The sequence below is a fragment of the Chlorocebus sabaeus genome, chromosome X, assembly GCF_047675955.1.
Source record: "Chlorocebus sabaeus isolate Y175 chromosome X, mChlSab1.0.hap1, whole genome shotgun sequence".
Classification (NCBI taxonomy): Eukaryota; Metazoa; Chordata; class Mammalia; order Primates; family Cercopithecidae; genus Chlorocebus; species Chlorocebus sabaeus.
Genome location: NC_132933.1, coordinates 98,889,350 through 98,908,447, shown reverse-complemented (window position 1 = coordinate 98,908,447; position 19,098 = coordinate 98,889,350). Strand labels below are relative to the sequence as shown.

The 19,098-nt window shown below is 41.1% G+C and overlaps 1 protein-coding gene across 3 annotated transcripts in view; it reads right to left on the bottom strand.

Moving 5' to 3' along the window:
* Nucleotides 1-19,098, bottom strand: part of FAM120C (family with sequence similarity 120 member C) — a 119,104-nt gene that overhangs the window by 69,310 nt on the left and 30,696 nt on the right. For all 3 annotated transcript variants that reach the window (XM_007991793.3, XM_037994928.2, XM_037994929.2), the window contains exon 4: nucleotides 16,661-16,789. In XM_007991793.3, the coding sequence (XP_007989984.1) occupies nucleotides 16,661-16,789 (129 nt within the window). The remainder of the gene's footprint in view (nucleotides 1-16,660; nucleotides 16,790-19,098) is intronic.

Sequence of the window (19,098 nt, the reverse complement as noted above, 5' to 3'; positions counted from 1 at the left end):
CCTCTCGGGTTCAAGGGATTCTCCTGACTCAGCCTCCTGAGTAGCTGGGACTACAGGCACCTGGCTAATTTTTGTATTTTTGGTAGAGATGGGGTTTCACTATGTTGGCCAGGCTAGTGTCGAACTCCTGACCTCAAGTGATCCGCCCACCTCAGCCTCCCAAAGTGCTGGGATTACAGGCATGAACCACTGCACCCTGCCCTATCACAAAATTTTGTTGGAAAAATTATGTCCCCAAATCAAATACTTGATTTTACTCTTTATTCATTTTAAAAAAAATTCACAGAGGTTTCAGTGCTGGATAAAATGAAATAAGCACACTTCACCTGTTACCACCAAAGGTAATTCTAAAACCCAGGGATAGCTATTTGAGGACTCTAAAAAATAACTAGTACTAGGCAGATTAGGGAAGAAAACCAGGATTCAAAGTACCACTGAACTAATAATGAGTTTAGCATTTATTTTTCTTCTAGTATTCCCTAGAGTGATCACAATGTAGCTTAAAATCCACAAGTGTCCATAGATGTGGACAGGGAGAGCTCCAGGAGAAACCAGTTTTGTTCTGGCCTGAGGAGTAAGAAAGGTGTCTCCAAAAACTCAGAGAGTGTATAGAAATCCCCCACTTTTCTTCCTTTTCCTTTTTTCTGTTCTCTTATATGCCAGCCGAAAGCAAACTTTTAGTGGCAGCAGTGGCAATAGGAAAATAGCAGGAAACTGAAACTGTGAATGATGGGAACCTTCCTCTCCAATCAGAGGAGCAGTGGTCTCAGGAGGGTAAGGTGAGTCCCCAATGCTTTTTCTCTCTGTGTGTCCTCCTACTGCTTGGCCCTAGCCTTGGGCACAGTCACAAAAAGTGCATAGCAGAGTTGGGCAATTAAAGCCCTGGCTCTAGCTCATGACTGTAATCCCAGCACTTTGGGAGGCCAAGGCCGGCAGATCGCTTGGCCCAGCACTTCGAGACCAGCTTGGCCAACATGGCAACTCCATCTCTACTAAAAATACAAAAATTAGCTAGGCTTGGTGGCGTGTGCCTGTAGTCCCAGCGACTCTGGAGGCTGAGGCGGGAGAACTGCTTGCCACCAGGAGTTTTGGCCTGTAGTGTGCTATGACTATAGGATGTCCACACTAAGCTCGGCATCAATATGGTGACCTTCTGGAAGTGAGGGACCACCAGGTTGCCTAAGGAGGGATGAACCAGACCAGGTCAGAAACAGAGCAGGTCAAAACTCCCGTGCTGATCAGTAGTGGGATTGCGTCTGTGAAAAGACACTGCATTCCGCCTGAGCAACACAGCGAGACCCCATCTCTTAAAAATAAAAAGAAACAAAGAAAACCCTGACTTTAGGGCAGAAGAACTGAAAAGGGGGTGGTCCAATAAACCAGAAGTACTGAAGAGATCACAGAGAGGGAGCAGCTCAAGAAGTAACCCTAAAGAAAGGTGTTTATGAACACTTGTGCTCACTCATGAGCTGCACATGCATAGATCTGATGATACTAAACAGCAGCCCACAGACTCTAAGATCTGAATTAAGAGATAGACCATGGCCCAAGTCTCAGACTGGCCACTAGGTGGTATACACACAGGATGGATCCAAATAAGTCCTGACATTGAAACTACAGGTCACAGAAAAACGGTGAAAACTGGTGGCCTAAACCTAAATGTCTCCTAAAAACTAAACTACAGGTTGAATATTCCTGATCTGAAAACCTGAAATCAGAAGTGCTCCAAAATCCAAAACTTTCCAAACACCAACATGATGCTCAAAAGAAATGCCCAATGGAGTATTTTGGACTTCAGATTTGGGGATTAGGAATGTTCAACCAGTAAGGACAAGGCAAATATTCCAAAATTTCAAAAATCCAAAATCCAAAACACCTTTGGCCCCAAGCATTTTGGATAAGGGATACTGAACGTGTATCAATACTCCCCATAATACTGAAACAAGAGCAAGAGCCTCAGAAAATAATCATCAAAATGTCCAAGATATGATCCAAAAATACTTGATATGGACAGAACCAGCAAAAATTTAATGTTTTATGCAAAAAAAACAATCAACAGATGCCAGTGCCTAGATGACATTTATGTTGAAATTATCTGACGAAGACTTTAAAGAAGCTATTATAAAATTGGTTGAAAGTGGCCGGGCGCGGTGGCTCACGCCTGTAATCCCAGAACCTTGGGAGGCCAAGGCAGGCGGATCATGAGGTCAGGAGATCGAGACCATCCTGGCTAACATGGTGAAACCCTGTCTCTACTAAAAACACAAAAAATTAGCCAGGCATGGTGGCGGGCGCCGGTAGTTCCAGTTACTCAGGAGGCTGAGGCAGGAGAATGGCGTGAACCCAGGAGGCAGAGGTTACAGTGAGCCGAGATCATACCACTGCACTCCATCCTGGGTGACAGAGCGAGACTGTCTCAAAAAAAAAAAAAAAAAAAAAAAAAAAAAAAAAAGATTGAACGTAATCATAATACTTTTGAAACAATGAGGTACAAAGTCTTAGCAGGCCACCGGTGGCTCATGCCTTTGGGAGGCTGAGGCAGATGGATCACTTGCGGTCAGGAGTTTGAGACGAGCTTGGTCAACATAACACAACCCCGTCTCTACTAAAAACACAAAATAAATAAATAAGTCGGGCATGATGGCACAAACGTGTAGTCCCAGCTACTTGGCAGGCTGAGGCATAAGAATTGCTTGAACCCAGGAGGCAGAGGTTGAAGTGACTCCAGATCACGCCACTGCACTCCAGCCTGGGCAACATGGTGAGACAGGAAATGGAAATTTTAGAATTTCCATTGCAAATGGCTCACACCTATAATCTCAGCAGTTTGGGAGGCCATGGCAGGAGGAGTGCTTGAGGCCAGGAGTTTGAGACGAGCCTGGGCAACATAGTGAGACTCAGTAACGACAAAAAAAATTTTTTTAATAGAGCTTAAAAATACAATAACCAGCAGGGCGCGGTGGCTCACGCCTGTAATCCCAGCACTTTGGGAGGCCAAGGCGGGCAGATCATCTGAGGTTGAGTTCGAAACCAGCCTGACCAACATGGAGAAACCCTGTCTCTACTAAAAATACAAAATTAGCTGGGTGCAGTGGCGCATGCCTGTAATCCCAGCTACTCAGGAAGGCTGAAGCATGAGAACTGCTTGAACCTGAAAGGCCGGGGTTGCGGTCAGTCGAGATTGCACTACTGCACTCCAGTCTGGGCAACAAGAGAGAAACTCGGTCTCAAAAAAAATAAATAAATAAAAATAACCAAACTGAAAAAAAAAAATCTGTGGATCAACTCTTCGGTGAATGGAGATGACAGAGGAATAACACAGCAAAGCTGACGACTGATTAATAGAAATTATCCAGGGAGAAAGATAATTAACAAAAAAAGAACAGTCTCAGGGATACATGGGATAATACCAAAAGGCCTAACAATAGTGTCATTGAAGTCATATAAGGAAAGGAGAAATATGTAGAGCAGAAAATCAATTTTAAGAAATAATAGGGCTGGGCGTGGTGGCTCACGCCAGCAATCTCAGGACTTTGGGAGGCCAAGGTGGGCAGATCACAAGGTCAGGAGTTTCAGACCAGCCTGACCAACATGGTGAAACTCCATCTCTACTAAAAATACAAAAATTAGCTGGGCGTGGTGGTGCGCACCTATAGTCTCAGCTATTCAGGAAGCTGAGGCAGGAGAATTGCATGAATCCAGGAGGCAGAGGTTGCAGTGAACTGAGATTGCACCATTGCACTCCAGCCTGGCTGACAGAGAGAGACTGTCTCAAAAAAAAAAAAAAAGAAAGAAAGAAAGAAAGAAAAGAAATAATAGCGGCTGGGCACGGTGGCTCATGCCTGTAATCCCAGCACTTTGGGAAGCTGAGGCGGGTGGATCACCTGAGGTCAGGAGTTTGAGACCAGCCTGGCAAATGTGGTGATACCCCATCTCTACTAAAAATACAAAAAAGTAGCCAGGCGTGGTGGCGGACACCTGTAATCCCAGCTACTCAGGAGGCTGAGGCAGAAGAATCACTTGAACCCGGGAGGCGGAGGTTGCAGTGAGCCGAAATCACACCACTGCACTCCAGCCTGGGCAACAAGAGTAAAACTCCGTCTCAAAAAAAAAAAAAAAAAAAGAAAAGAAAAGAAAAGAAAAAAAAAAGAAAAGAAAAGAAAAGAAAAGAAAAAAAGAAAGAAAGAATAGCCGACCAGGCGCAGTGCCTCACTCCTGTAATCCCAGCACTTTGGGAGGCCGAGGCAGGTGGATCACTTAAGACCAGCATGGCCAACAAGGTGAAACCCTGTCTCTACCAAAAATACAAAAATTAGCCAGGCGTGGTTTGGCAGGTGCCTGTAGTCCCAGCTACTTGGGAGGCTGAGGCAGGAGAATCCCTTGAACCCGAGAGGCAGGGGTTGCAGTGAGCTGAGATTGTGTCACGGCACTCCAGCTTGGGTGACAGAGTGAGACTCTGTATCAAAAAAAAAAAAAAAAGAAACAGTAGCTAAAAACTCCCCAAATTTAGTGAATGACAAACAGAGATGCAAGAAGCTCTAAACAGGATAAATTCAAAGAAATCCATGCCAAACACATCAGTGGCAAATTCTACCGAACAATTAAAGAAGAAATAACACCAATTCTACAAAATCTCTCCCAATAATAGAAGAGGAAAGAACTCTTGCCAACTCATTTCATTAACTCTGGCATTACCTTGATAATAAAACCAGACTAAGAACAGCACAAAAAAATTATAAATCAATATCCCTCATGAAAATAAATGCAAAAATACTCAACAAAATACCAGCAATTCAAATCCAGCAAGACATAAACGGACTAATATACTACAATCACATCCTGGGAATATAAGGATGGTTGAATATTCAAAAATCAATCTAAAATATTAATGGACTAAAGAAGAAATACAACATGATCCTATCAATATATGTGGAAAAATGCAATTGGCAAAATACACCATCCATTCATTATAAAACCAGTCAGGAAACTAGGAACAGAAGATAACTTTCTCAACCTAATAACATGCACAAAAACTACAGCTAATATCCTATTTAATGAAGACTGAATGCTTTCTCTAAAGATCAGGAACAAGATAAGAATATATATTCTTAGCATTTGTATTAATATCATTTGGAAATCCTAGACAGTGCAGTAAGTCAAGAAGAAAAATGTATGCAGATGGGAAAATAAAATAAAACGGTCATTATCCATAGACAATATGATCACCTACACAGAAAATCCCAAGAAATCTACCAAAACACTCCTAGAAGTAATAAGTGAGTTTAGAAGAGTCATAGAATACAAGGGCAACATTCAAAAATCAATTGCACTTCTATATATTAGCAATGAACAATTAGAAATTAAAAAACCAAAATACCCTTTATAATAGGTGTCACAAATATGAAATAAGTATAAACATTTTTTATATGTACAGAAGTTGTATGCTAAAAACTATAAAACTTTCAGTTGATGAAAAAAATCAAAGAAGACCTAAATAAATAGGCAAATAATATTCATGGATTCAAAGGCTCACCAAATTCATCTATATATTTAATGCGGTTCCAATAAAAATCACAGCAGGATTTCTTTTTTGTAGATATATAGACAAGATTATTCTAAAATGTACATGGAAAGGGAGGAGGTTCCAAGATGGCCAAATAGGAACAGCTCCAGTCTACAGCTGCCAGCATCAGCGACACAGAAGATGGGTGATTTCTGCATTTCCAACTGAGGTACTGGGTTCATCTCACTGGGGTTTGTCAGACAGTGGGTGCAGCCCACGGAGCAGGGTTGGGCATCACCTCACCTGGGAAGTGCAAGGGGTCGCGGGATTCCCTTTCCAAGCCAAGGGAAGCCATGACAGACGGTACCTGGAAAATCGGGACATTCCCACCCTAATACTGTGCTTTTCCTATGGTCTTAGCAAACGGCACACCAGGAGATTATATCCCATACCTGGCTCAGAGGGTCCTACGCCCATGGAGCCTTGCTCACTGCTAGCACAGCAGTCTGAGATCGAACTGCAAGGCAGCAGCGAGGCTGGGGGAGGGGTGTCTGCCATTGCTGAGGCTTGAGTAGGTAAACAAAGTCGCCTGGAAGCTCGAACTGGGTGGAGCCCACCGCAGCTCAAGGAGGCCTGCCTGCCTCTGTAGACTCCAACTCTGGGGGCAGGGCATAGCTGAACAAAAGGCAGCAGACACTTCTGAAGACTTATATGTCCCTGTCTGACAGCTTTGAAGAGAGTAGTGGTTCTCCCAGTACGGAGTTTGAGATCTGAGAACGGGCAGACTGCCTCCTCAAGTGGGTCCCTGACCCCCAAGTAGCCGAACTGGGAGACACCTCCCAGTAGGGGCCAACCGACACCTCATACAGCTGGGTGCCCCTCTGAGACAAACCTTCCAAAGGAAGGATCAGGCAGCAACATTTACCGTTCTGCAATATTTGCTGTTCTGCAGCCTCCGCTGGTGATATCCAGGCAAACAGGGTCTGGAGTGGACCTCCAGCAAACTCCAACAGATCTGCAGCTGAGGGTCCTGACTGTTAGAAGGAAAACTAACAAACAGAAAGGACATCCACACCAACACCCCATCGGTACATCACCATCATCAAAGATCAAAGGTAGATAAAACCACAAAGATGGGGAGAAACCAGAGCAGAAAAGCTGAAAATTCTAAAAATCAGAGCGCCCCTACTCCTCCAAAGGAACGCAGCTCCTCACCAGCAACAGAACAAAGCTGGACAGAGAATGACTTTGACGAGTTGAGAGTAGAAGGCTTCAGACGATCGGTAATAACAAACTTCTCCAAGCTAAAGAAGGATGTTCGAACCCATTGCAAAGAAGCTAAAAACCTTGAAAAAAGACTAGACGAACAGCTAACTAGAATAAGCAGCATAGAGAAGACCTTAAATGACCTGATGGAGCTGAAAACCATGGTACAAGAACTACGTGACACATGCACAAGCTTCAGCAGCCGATTTGATCGAGTGGAAGAAAGGGTATCAGTGATTCAAGATCAAATGAATGAAATGAAGCGAGAAGAGAAGTTTCGAGAAAAAGAGTGAAAATAAATGAACAAAGCCTCCAAGAAATATGGGACTATGTGAAAAGACCAAATCTATGTCTGATTGGTGTACCTGAAAGTGACGGGGAGAATAGAACCAAGTTGGAAAACACTCTTCAGGATATTACCCAGGAGAACTTCCCCAACCTAGCAAGGTAGGCCAACATTCAAATTCAGGAAATACAGAGGACGCCACAAAGATACTCCTCAAGAAGAGCAACTCCAAGACACATAATTGTCAGATACACCAAAGTTGAAATGAAGGAAAAAATATTAAGGGCAGCCAGAGTGAAAGGTCAGGCTACCCACAAAGGGAAGCCCATCAGACTAACAGTGGATCTCTCAGCAGAAACCCTACAAGCCAGAAGAGAGTGGGGGCCAATATTCAACATTCTTAAAGAAAAGAATTTTCAACCTGGAATTTCATATCCAGCCAAACTAAGCTTCACAAGTGAAGGAGAAACAAGATCCTTCACAGACAAGCAAATGCTGAGAGATTTTGTCACCACCAGGCCTGCCTTACAAGAGCTCATGAAGGAAGCACTAAACATGGAAAGGAATAACCGGTACCAGCCACTGCAAAAACATGCATGCGCTAGGAAGAAACTGCATCAACTGATGAGCAAAATAACCAGCTAACATCATAATGACAGGATCGAATTCACACATAACAATATTAACCTTAAATGTAAATGGGCTAAATGCTCCAGTTGAAAGACACAGACTGGCAAACTGGATAAAGAGTTAAGACTCATCAGTGTGCCGTATTCAGGAGACCCATCTCACGTGCAGACACACACATAGGCTTAAAAAACAAAGGGATGGAGGAAGATCTACCAAGAAAATGGAAAACAAAAAAAGCAGGAGTTACAATCCTAGTCTCTGATAAAACGGACTTTAAACTAACAAAGATCAAAAGAGACAAAGAAGACCATTACATAATGGTAAAGGGATCAAATCAACAAGAAGAGCTAACTATCCTAAATATATATGTACCCAATACAGGAGCACCCAGATTCATAAAGCAAGTACTTAGAGACCTACAAAGAGACTTAGACTCCCACACAATAATAATGGGAGATTTTAATACCCCACTGTCAACATTAGACAGATCAATGAGACAGAAAGTTAACAAGGACATCCAGGAATTGAACTCAGCTCTGCACTAAGCTGACCTAACAGACATCTACAGAGCTCTCCACCCCAAAACAACAGAATATACATTCTTCTCAGCACCACATCACACTTATTCTAAAACTGACCACATAGTTGGAAGTAAAGCACTCCTCAGCAAATGTACAAGAACAGAAATTATAACAAACTGTCTCTCAGACCACAGTGCAATAAAACTAGAACTCAGGATAAAGAAGGTCACTCAAAACCGCTCAACTACATGGAAACTGAACAACCTGCTCCTGAATGACTACTGGGTACATAATGAAATGAAGGCAGAACTAAAGATGTTCTTTGAAACCAATGAGAACAAAGACACAACACACCAGAATCACTGAGACACACTTAGAGCAGTGTGTAGAGGGAAATTTATAGCACTAAATGCCCACAAGAGAAAGCTGGAAAGATCTAAAATTGACACCCTAACATCACACTTTAAAAAGCTAGAGAAGCAAGAGCAAACAAATTCAAAAGCTAGCAGAAGGCAAGAAATAACTAAGATGAGAGCAGAACTGAAGGAAATAAAGACACAAAAAAACCCTTCAAAAAATCAATGAATCCAGGAGCTGGTTTTTTGAAAAGATCAACAAAATTGATAGACCGCTAGCAAGACTAATAAAGAAGAAAAGAGAGAAGAATCAAATAGACACAATAAAAAATGATAAAGGGAATATTATCATTGATCCCACAGAAATGCAAACTACCATCAGAGAATACTATAAAAACCTCTATGCAAATAAACTAGAAAATCTAGAAGAAATGGATAAATTCCTGGACACTTACACCCTCCCAAGACAAAGCCAGGAAGAAGTTGAATCCCTGAATAGACCAGTAACAGGCTCTGAAATTGAGGCAATAATTAATACCCTACCAACCAAAAAAAGTCCAGGACCAGAGGGATTCACAGCTGAATTCTACCAGAGGTAAAAAGAGGAGCTGGTACCATTCCTTCTGAAACTATTCCAATCAATAGAAAAAGAGGGAATCCTTCCTAACTCATTTTATGAGGACAACATCATCCTGATACCAAAGTCTGGCAGAGACACAACAAAAAAAGAGAATTTTAGACCAAAATCCCTGATGAACATTGATGCAAAAAATCCTAAATAAAATACTAGCAAACCGAATCCAGCAGCACATCAAAAAGCTTATCCACCACGATCAAGTTGGCTTCATCCCTGGGATGCAAGGCTGGTTCAACATATGCAAATCAATAAACGTAATCCAGCATATAAACAGAACCAAAGATGAAAACCACATGATTATCTCAATAGATGCAGAAAAGGCCTTCAATAAAATTCAACAGTCCTTCATGCTAAAAACGCTCAATAAACCAGGTATTGATGGGACGTATCTCAAAATAATAAGAGCTATTTATGACAAACCCACAGCCAGTATCATATTGAATGGGCAAAAACTGGAAGCATTCCCTTTGAAAACTGGCACAAGAGAAGGATGCCCTCTCTCACCACTCCTATTCAACAGTGTTGGAAGTTCTGGCCAGGGCAATCAGGCAGGAGAAAGAAATAATGGGTATTCAATTAGGAAAAGAGGAAGTCAAATTGTCCCTGTTTGCAGATGACATGATTGTACATTTAGAAAACCCCATCGTCTCAGACCAAAATCTCCTTAAGCTGATAAGCAACTTCAGCAAAGTCTCAGGATACAAAATCAATGTGCAAAAATCACAAGCATTCCTATACATCAATAACAGACAAACAGAGAGCCAAATCATGAGTGAACTCCCATTCACAATTGCTTCAAAGAGAATAAAATACCTAGGAATCCAATTTACAACGGATGTGAAGGACCTCTTCAAGGAGAACTACAAACCACTGCTCAATGAAATAAAAGAGGACACAAACAAATGGAAGAACATACCATGCTCATGGATAGGAAGACTCAATATTGTTGAAGTGGCCATACTGTCCAAGGTAATTTATAGAGTCAGTGTCATCCCTATCAAACTACCAATGACTTTCTTCACAGAATTGGAAAAAACTACTTTAAAGTTCGTAAGTAATCAAAAAAGAGCCCGCATTGCCAAGACAATCCTAATCAAAAGATCAAAGCTGGAGGCATCATGCTACCTGGCTTCAAACTATACTACAAGGCTACAGTAACCAAAAGAGCATGGTACTGGTACCAAAACAAAGATATAGACCAATGGAACAGAACAGAGCCCTCAGAATTAATAGAACACATCTACAACTATCTGATCTTTGACAAATCTGACAAAAACAAGAAATGGGGAAAGGATTCCCTATTTAATAAATGGTGCTGGGAAAACTGGCTAGTCATAAATAGAAAGCTGAAACTGGATCCATTCCTTACACTTTATACAAAAATTAATTCAAGATGGACTATAGATTTAAATGTTAGACCTAATACCATAAAAACCTAGACGAAAACCTAGGCAATACCATTCAGGACATAGGCATAGACAAGGTCTTCATGACTAAAACACCAAAAGCAATGGCAACAAAAGCCAAAATTGATAAATGGGATCTAATTAAACTAAAGAGCTTCTGCACAGCAAAAGAAACTACCATCAGAGTGAACAGGCAACCTACAGAATGGGAGAAAAGTTTTACAATCTACCCATCTGACAAGGGGCTAATATCCAGAATCTACAAAGAACTTAAACAAATTTACAAGAAAAAAATCAATCCCATCAAAAAGTGGGCAAAGGATATGAACAAACACTTCTCAAAAGAAGACATTTATGCAGCCAACAGACACATGAAAAAATGCTCATCATCACTGGCCATCAGAGAAATGCAAATCAAAACCACAATGAGATACCATCTCACACCAGTTAGAATGGCAATCATTAAAAAGTCAGGAAACAACAGGTGCTGGAGAGGATGTGGAGAAAGAGGAACACTTTTACACTGTTGGTGGGACTGGAAACTAGTTCAACCATTGTGGAAGACAGTGTGGCAACTCCTCAAGGATCTAGAACTAGAAATACCATTTGACCCAGCCATCCCATTACTGGGTATATACCCAAAGGATTATAAGTCATGCTGCTATAAAGACACATGCACACGTATGTTTACTGCAGCACTATTCACAATAGCAAAGACTTGGAACCAACCCAAACGTCCATCAATGACAGACTGGATTAAGAAAATGTGGCACACATACACCATGGAAATACTATGCAGCCATAAAAAAGGATGAGTTCGTGTCCTTTGTAGGGACATGAATGAAGCTGGAAACCATTGTTCTGAGCAAACTACTGCAAGGACAGAAAACCAAACACCGCATGTTCTCACTCATAGGTGGGAATTGAACAATGAGAACACTTGGACACAGGGTGGGGAACATCACACACGGGGGCCTGTCATGGGGTGGGGGGACAGGGGAGGGATAGCATTAGGAGATATACCTAACGTAAATGATGAGTTAACAGGTGCAGCACACCAACATGGCACATGCATACATATGCAACAAACCTGCATGTTGTGTGCATGTACCCTAGAACTTAAATTATAATAAAAAAAAGTAATTAAAAAAATAAAATTTATATGGAAAGACAAAGGAACAAGTATAGATAACACTGAAAAATAATAAAAGTTGGCTGGGTGCAGTGGCTCATGCCTGTAATCCCATATTTTGGGAGGCCAAAGCAGGAGGACTGCTTGAGCCCAGGAGTTTGAGACCAGTTTAGGTAACATAGTGGGACCTTATCTCTACAAAAAATTTAAAAATTAGTCAGGCATGGTGGCACACACCTGTGGTTCCAGCTACTTGGGAGGCTGAAGCAGCAGGATCACTTGAGTCCAGGAGGTTGAGGCTACAGTGAGCCATGTTTGTGCCACTGCACTCCAGCCTGGGCAACAGAATGAAACTCTGTCTCCAAATGAATGAATGAATGAATGAATGAATATGGTGGAATCACTAACCAATTTTAAGACTTATTATAAAGTTACAGTAATCAAGATAGTGTATTACTGATGAAAGGATAGACACATAGATCAACTGAACAGAACAGAGTCCAGAAATAGACCAACACAAACATGGTCAACTGATATTTAACAAAAGTGCAAAGGCAATGGGGAAAAGATAGTCTTTTCAACAAACTGTGCTGAAACAATTTGACATCCATATGAAAAACACAACCTCTCATATTTTATACAGAAATGAACTAAATATGGATGATTTGTTCTAAAATGTGAAGTATAGAACTATGTAATTAACAAAGAAAAGCATGCCGGGCGTGGTGGCTCATTCCTGTACTCCCAGCAATTTGGGAGACCTAGGCGGATGGATCACCTGAGGTCAGGAGTTCAAGACCAGCCTGGCCAACAAGGTGAAACCCCACCTCTACTAAAAATACAAAAGATCAGCCAGGTGTGGGGGCGCGTGCTTGTAATCCCAGCTACTCCGGAGGCTGAGGCACGATAATTGCTTGAACCCAGGAGGTGGAGGTTGCAGTGAGCCAAGATAGTGTCACTGCACTCCAGCTTGGGTGACAGAGTGAGACTCCATCTCAAATAAATAAACAAATAAGAAAGAAAAACAAAGTAGAAGTGAGGTGATGAAGGGAACGTCATTATTTGGAAAGCCTCACATTAAGACGCACACACTGTGCTGCTGCTACAGCTCTAATACCTGCCACTTTCAGAAGTCAATGTGTGGCAAATGTCGCTACCCTCCCAAGCATAAAATAAAGTATAACTAGAGTGCCAAGGCTAAAAGACAAAATACCACCAGGAGTGGTATAATTAGGTAGCTAAAAATTGCATACCATGAATTCAGGCACGTACTCTGTGAAGGAATAACACCTATACCCAAAGGGGCAGCTGTAGCAGCATCCAGTTCATTTTAAGAATTTCAATGATTGGTCATGCAATAAATGTTTTGCTTTTTCTCTTTTTGAGATGAAGTTTCACTCTTGTTGCCCAGGCTGGAGTACAATGGTGCAATCTCGGCTCACTGTAACCTCTGCCTCCCGGGTTCAAGCGATTCTCCTGCCTCAGCCTCCCGAGTAGCTGGGATTACAGGCACGCACCACCATGACCAGCTAATTTTTTGTATTTTTAGTAGAGCTGGGGTTTCACCATGTTGGCCAGGCTGGTCTCGAACTCCTGACCTTAAGGTGATCCACCCACCTCAGCCTCCCAAAGTGCTGGGATTACAGGTGTGAGCCACTGCACCTGGCCAATGTTCTTCTTTTTAAAAAATATTTTTAAAAAAGAAAACAGAAGAAAATAGTCATGCCTGCAGTTGGGCAAAGAGTTCTTAGACATCACACCAAAAGCATGGCCCATAAAAGATAAACGCTAATGAAAATTGTAAAACTTTGCTCTGCAAAAGATGCTGTTAAAAGAAAAGACAACTACAGACTGGGGGAAAATATTTGCAAACCAGGTATCTGTCAAAGCACTCATACGCATTATAAAGAACTCTCAAAACACAACAGTAAGTAAATGAACAAACCAATTTAAAAAAACAGGCAAAAGACTGTTCATGAACAAACCAGTTGCCACAGAGGATATATGCATGAAGTATGCTCCGCACAAAAATGTTGGCCAGGCGCGGTGGCTCACACCTGTAATCCCAGCACTTTGGGAGGCTGAGGTGGGCAGCCTGCTTGAGCTCAGGAGTTTGAGACCAGCCTAGGCAACACAGCGAAACCCTGTCTCTACGAAAAGTACAAAAATTAGCCAGGCATGATGGTGTGCGCCTGTAGTCCCAGCTACTTGGGAGGCTGAGGCGGGAAGACTGCTCAAGCCCGGGAGGTGGAGGCTGCAGGGAGCCGAGATCATGCCACTACACACCAGCCTGGGCAATAAAGTGAGACTGTGTCTCAAAAAGAAAAAAATGTTCATCATTAGTCACTTGGGAAACATAAATTAAAACTATGACGAGCTACCACTACACACCTATTAAAACAGTTATAAAAAACACTGACAATCTGTTGTATAACATGGTGGCTACAGTTAATAACAAGGTATTATATTTTTGGAAATTACTAAAAAAGTAGATTTTAAGTGTTCTCACCACAACAAAATGAAAAGCATTTGAGGTAATATATATGTTAATTAACTTGATTTAGCCATTCTATGATGTATACATATTTCAAAACATGTTGTATGCAATAAATATATATAATTTTCATTTGTCAGTAAAAAAAAAATAAATGGAAAAAAACCTGACAATACCAAATGCTGGTAAGGAATGGAACAGCTACTTTGGCAAGGTCTTATAAATTTAAACATACACTTACCACATGACCCTGAAACTCCACTTGTAGGTATTTACACCAGGGAAATAAAAACTCATGTTCATACAAAAACCTGTACACAAATGTTTATAGCAGCTCTATTCATAACACTATAAAGTGAAATCAATCTAAATATTCTTTAAGGGGTGAATGGATAAACAAACTGGCATATCCATACAATGGCTATTATTCAGCAATAAAAAGGAATGAATTATTGATACAGGTAACATGCAACAACTTAGAAGAATCTCAAAGGTATTATGTTGAATTAAAGAAGCCATTCTCAAAATATCATGTACTGGGCTGGGCGTGGTAGCTCATGCCTATAATCCCAGCACTTTGGGAGGCCAAGACAGGTGGATCACCTGAAGTCAGGAGTTCAAGACCAGCCTGGCCAATATGGTGAAAACCCCTCTCTACTAAAAATATAAAAAATTATCCAGGTGTGGTGGTGGGCGCCTACAATTCCAGCTACTCTGGAGGCTGAAGCAGGAGAATCGCTTAAGCCAGGGAGGTGGAGGTTGCAGTGAGCCGAGATCACACCATTGCACTCCAGCCTGGGCAACAAGAGCGAGGCATCATGTCAAAAAAAAAAAAAATCACATACTGTATGATTCATGTGATATTCTTTAGAAGACAGAACCATAGTAACAGAAGATGAACTGGTGGTTGCCAGGGGTTAAAGGTAGGTTTGGGTGTTATTACAAAGGGATAGCATGTTTTTTGGGGTAGTACAACTGTTCTGTATTCTTATTGTGATGATGGTCATATAAATCAATACATGTGTTAAAATTCACAAGTCGGCTTGACTGTATGTTAATTTTAAAAATAAATGAGAAATTCAAATTAAAAATATAAATCAAATTGTTAAAAATTAACTTATTTTTATAATTTTAAATTTCATTTTGTAGAATAAAATCCCAGTTGAGCTCTTTTTCCACTATTAACAATGAAATTTTCATTCTTGTTTTATGTAGACTCACTTTAAGTAGTCTTTTTTCTTTGCCCATTATCTTCCATTGAGCAAGAACTCCTTTATGTTAAGATACACAGATGCTCCTTGATTTATGATGGGGTTATGTCCCAATAAACCCATCACAAGTTGAAAATATAGGTCGACAATCCATTTAATACACCTAGCCTACTGAACATCATAGCTTAGCTTAGCCCACCTTAAATGTGCTCAGAATACCTTACATTAGCATACAGCTGGGCAAAATCATCTAACACAAAGTCTATTTTATAATAAAGTATTGAATATCTCATGTAATGTACTGAATACTATACTGAAAGTGAAAAACAGAATGGGTATATGGGTACTCAAAGTACAGTTTCTACTGAAAGCATATTGCTTTTGCACTACTGGAAAGCAGAAAAATGTTAAGTTGAACCAACATTAAGTGAGGGATGCGCACATTTTTAAAAATTTACTTTCAAATTTTTTTTGGGGAAAGACAAAGTCTTGCTATGTTGCTCAGGCTAGTCTCAAACTCCTAAGCTCAAGTAATCTTCCTGCCTTGGCTTCCCAAAGTGCTGGTATTACAGGTGTGAGCCACCATGTGTACACTGAAACAAAAAAAAAGACTAGAAGGACATATGTCAGAGTGGTAACTACAGCAAGCTGTTCATGGGTAATGAGATTTTATGTGATTTGTTTTCATTTTCTAAATTTTCTAGAATGGGCTTGTATTACTTTACTGATTTATTTTTTTTAAGATGAAGTTTCACTCTGTCACCCAGGTTGGAGTGCAGCAGCGCAATCTTGGCTCACTGCAACCTCCGCCTACCGGGTTCAATCAATTCTTCTGCCTCACCACACCCAGATAATTTTTTGTATTTCTAGTAGAGATGGGATTTCACCATGTTGGCCAGGCTGGTCTTGAACTTCTGACTTCAAGTGATCCACTCACCTTGGCCTCCCAAAATGCTGGGAGTACAGGCGTGAGCCACTGTGCCCGGACTAGAATAGGCTTATATTACTTTAATCATCAGTAGAAAAAAAGGTAAAGGACACTTTCAATCCAGGCTGTGTAATGTTTTTTAAAGGAAATTTTGGAGCTCTGGTTTGTAAGCATGGAGAAGACAAGCAGCTAGGAAAACTTAGGTGTCACAGAAAAGATCAGGGACCTGTTGGTGTTGCTGAAGAAGGTAAGAAAATTGAGGACTCTTAGGAAGGGGAATGCTAACTTACCTGAGACTGTTTGAAAACATCCTTCCCAACTACATCCAGGTTTGAGGGATCTTTGATGGAACTAACATACTCAGAAACAGCCTTGATCACCACGTCACAGGGAGGAAGAACCAGCTGATGAGCTCGAACCTAGAAAAGGCAAGATAAGCAAGGGATGCTGACATCAAAGATGGATCACTAAGAAAAAGGGTGAAGTTGAGGGGGGATATGGAATCCAAATTTGGTAAATCCACAGAGAGACAATTAAAATATTTTCTTTAAAAATAGTTTCACCCCTTCATTCTCAGTACAGAACATTTGGAAAACATGGAAAAGTATAAAGCAATAAAAACATATCATCCATCTTCCTACAGAGATAACTACTGTATATGATACTCACAATTAATCAGACTTCCTTTCATGAGACATTTTGGCTTTTTTGCTATTAAATGTAATATTATAATGAGTTGACAACATTTGGATTCTGATTTGAACTAATCACAAAAAGCCATTTTAAGACAATCAGGAAAATCTGAAAATGGACTGGATATTAAGATGATACCAAGAAATTAGCATTAATTTTGTCAGGAGTAATAATGGCATTATGCTTATGTAAGAAACCACCCAAGTATTTTAGAGATGTGTACTGAAGAATGTGAAAGGGATTTGCTTTAAAAAAACATTAGCAACTACAAAAAACCCCAGAAAATGTGGCAAAATATTGGTAACTATTGGATCTGGAAGATGTTACAATGATGATTTACTATATATTATTTTTCCTGTTTTTGTGATGCCTAAACTTTTTTTTCTTTTTGTTTTTTTTTTGAGACAGAATCTCACTCTGTCATCCAGGCTGGGGTGTACTGGTGCAATCTCGGTTCAATGCAACCTCTGCCTCCTGGGTTGGAGCGATTCTCCTGCCTCAGCCTCTCGAGTAGCTGGGATTACAGGCACACACCACCACTGGATTTGCTCATAAAATATTCCCACTCTGAGATTATACAAAATTTCCCTCATGGTGCCGTCTATTATTATTACTACTATTATTTTGTTTTTGAGATGGAGTCTTGCTGTCGCCCAGGCTGAAGTGAAGTAGAGATTGTCTAGAAAACAATTATGTGCACACGTGCAGTTCTTGAGTTCAAGTAATTCTCCTGCCTCAGCCTCCCGAGCAGCTGGGATTACAGGCACCTGCCACCATGCCCGGCTAATTTTTGTATTTTTAGTAGAGACAGGGTTCCACCATGTTGGCCAGACTGTTCTTGAACTCCTGACCTCAAGTGATCTGCCTGCCACGGCCTCCCAGAGTGCTGGGATTACAGGCATGAGCCACCGCACCCGGCCCTTAACACATTTTTAAAGAAAAAGTTTTTAATGCTTTCATAAATTATAGGTATGACGTCTTGCCCACTTTCCAATGATTTAATTACAAGCTTCCTCAAACTGTAATTACTGAGGCAGAGGGTATAAATTTCCTAAAGGTTTCTGAATTTTTATAAATTGTTTTGCCAAAAGGCTTTATTATTCATTCTTTAAATATTTACTGCCTATGTGCCAGGCACTGTCCTAGGCACCAGGGAAACAGCAGTGAACAAGACAGACAAAAATCTCTGCCCTCACGGGAGCTTAAATTCTAGTGTAGATGTGTTGGGATAGGGTGAGGGGAGTTAAACAAACTAAATAAGTAAAATATACAGTGTAGGCTGGGCGCGGTGGCTCACGCCTGTAATCCAGGCACTTTGGGAGGCCGAGGCTGGTGGATCATCTGAGGTCCAGAGTTCGAGACCAGCCTGGCCAACATGGTGAAACCCCATCTCTACTAAAAATACAAAAAAAAACCGGTTGTGTACTAGATGTAGAGTACTAGATGTAGATAAGTGCTGTGGAGAGAAGAGTAGAGAAGAAGCTAGGGAATGCAAGTATGTATGTGCATACATGTGCACATAATTGTTTTCTAGACAATCCCTACTGCAGAAGTGTGTGCATATAATTTTTTATAGGGTGATCAAGAAAAGCCTCACTGAGAACAAAATTTTAGAAAACCTTCAGGAGTGAAGAAATAGCTATGAGGGGAAAAGTATTCCAAGTGGAGAGAATGATAAGTGCAAAGGTTCTAAGAGCAAAAGAAAGAAAGAAATCAGAGATATGAGAGGGGGCCAGACAGTAAAGGGCTTTGTAGGCCAGGCCATGGTAAGGATTGGGAGAGTGACATGAAGAGCTATTGGAGAATTTTTTTTTTTGAGACAGAGTCTTGCTCTGCCACCCAGGAGGAAGTACAGCGGCATGATCTTGGCTCACTGCAACCTCTGCCTCCTAGGTTCAAACAATTCTCCTGCCTCAGCCTCCCGAGTAGCTAAGGTCACAGGCACGCAACACCAGGCCCAGTTAATTTTTTTTTTTTTTTTTTTTTTTTGAGACGGAGTCTCGCTGTCGCTTGGAGTACAGTGGCATGATCTCAG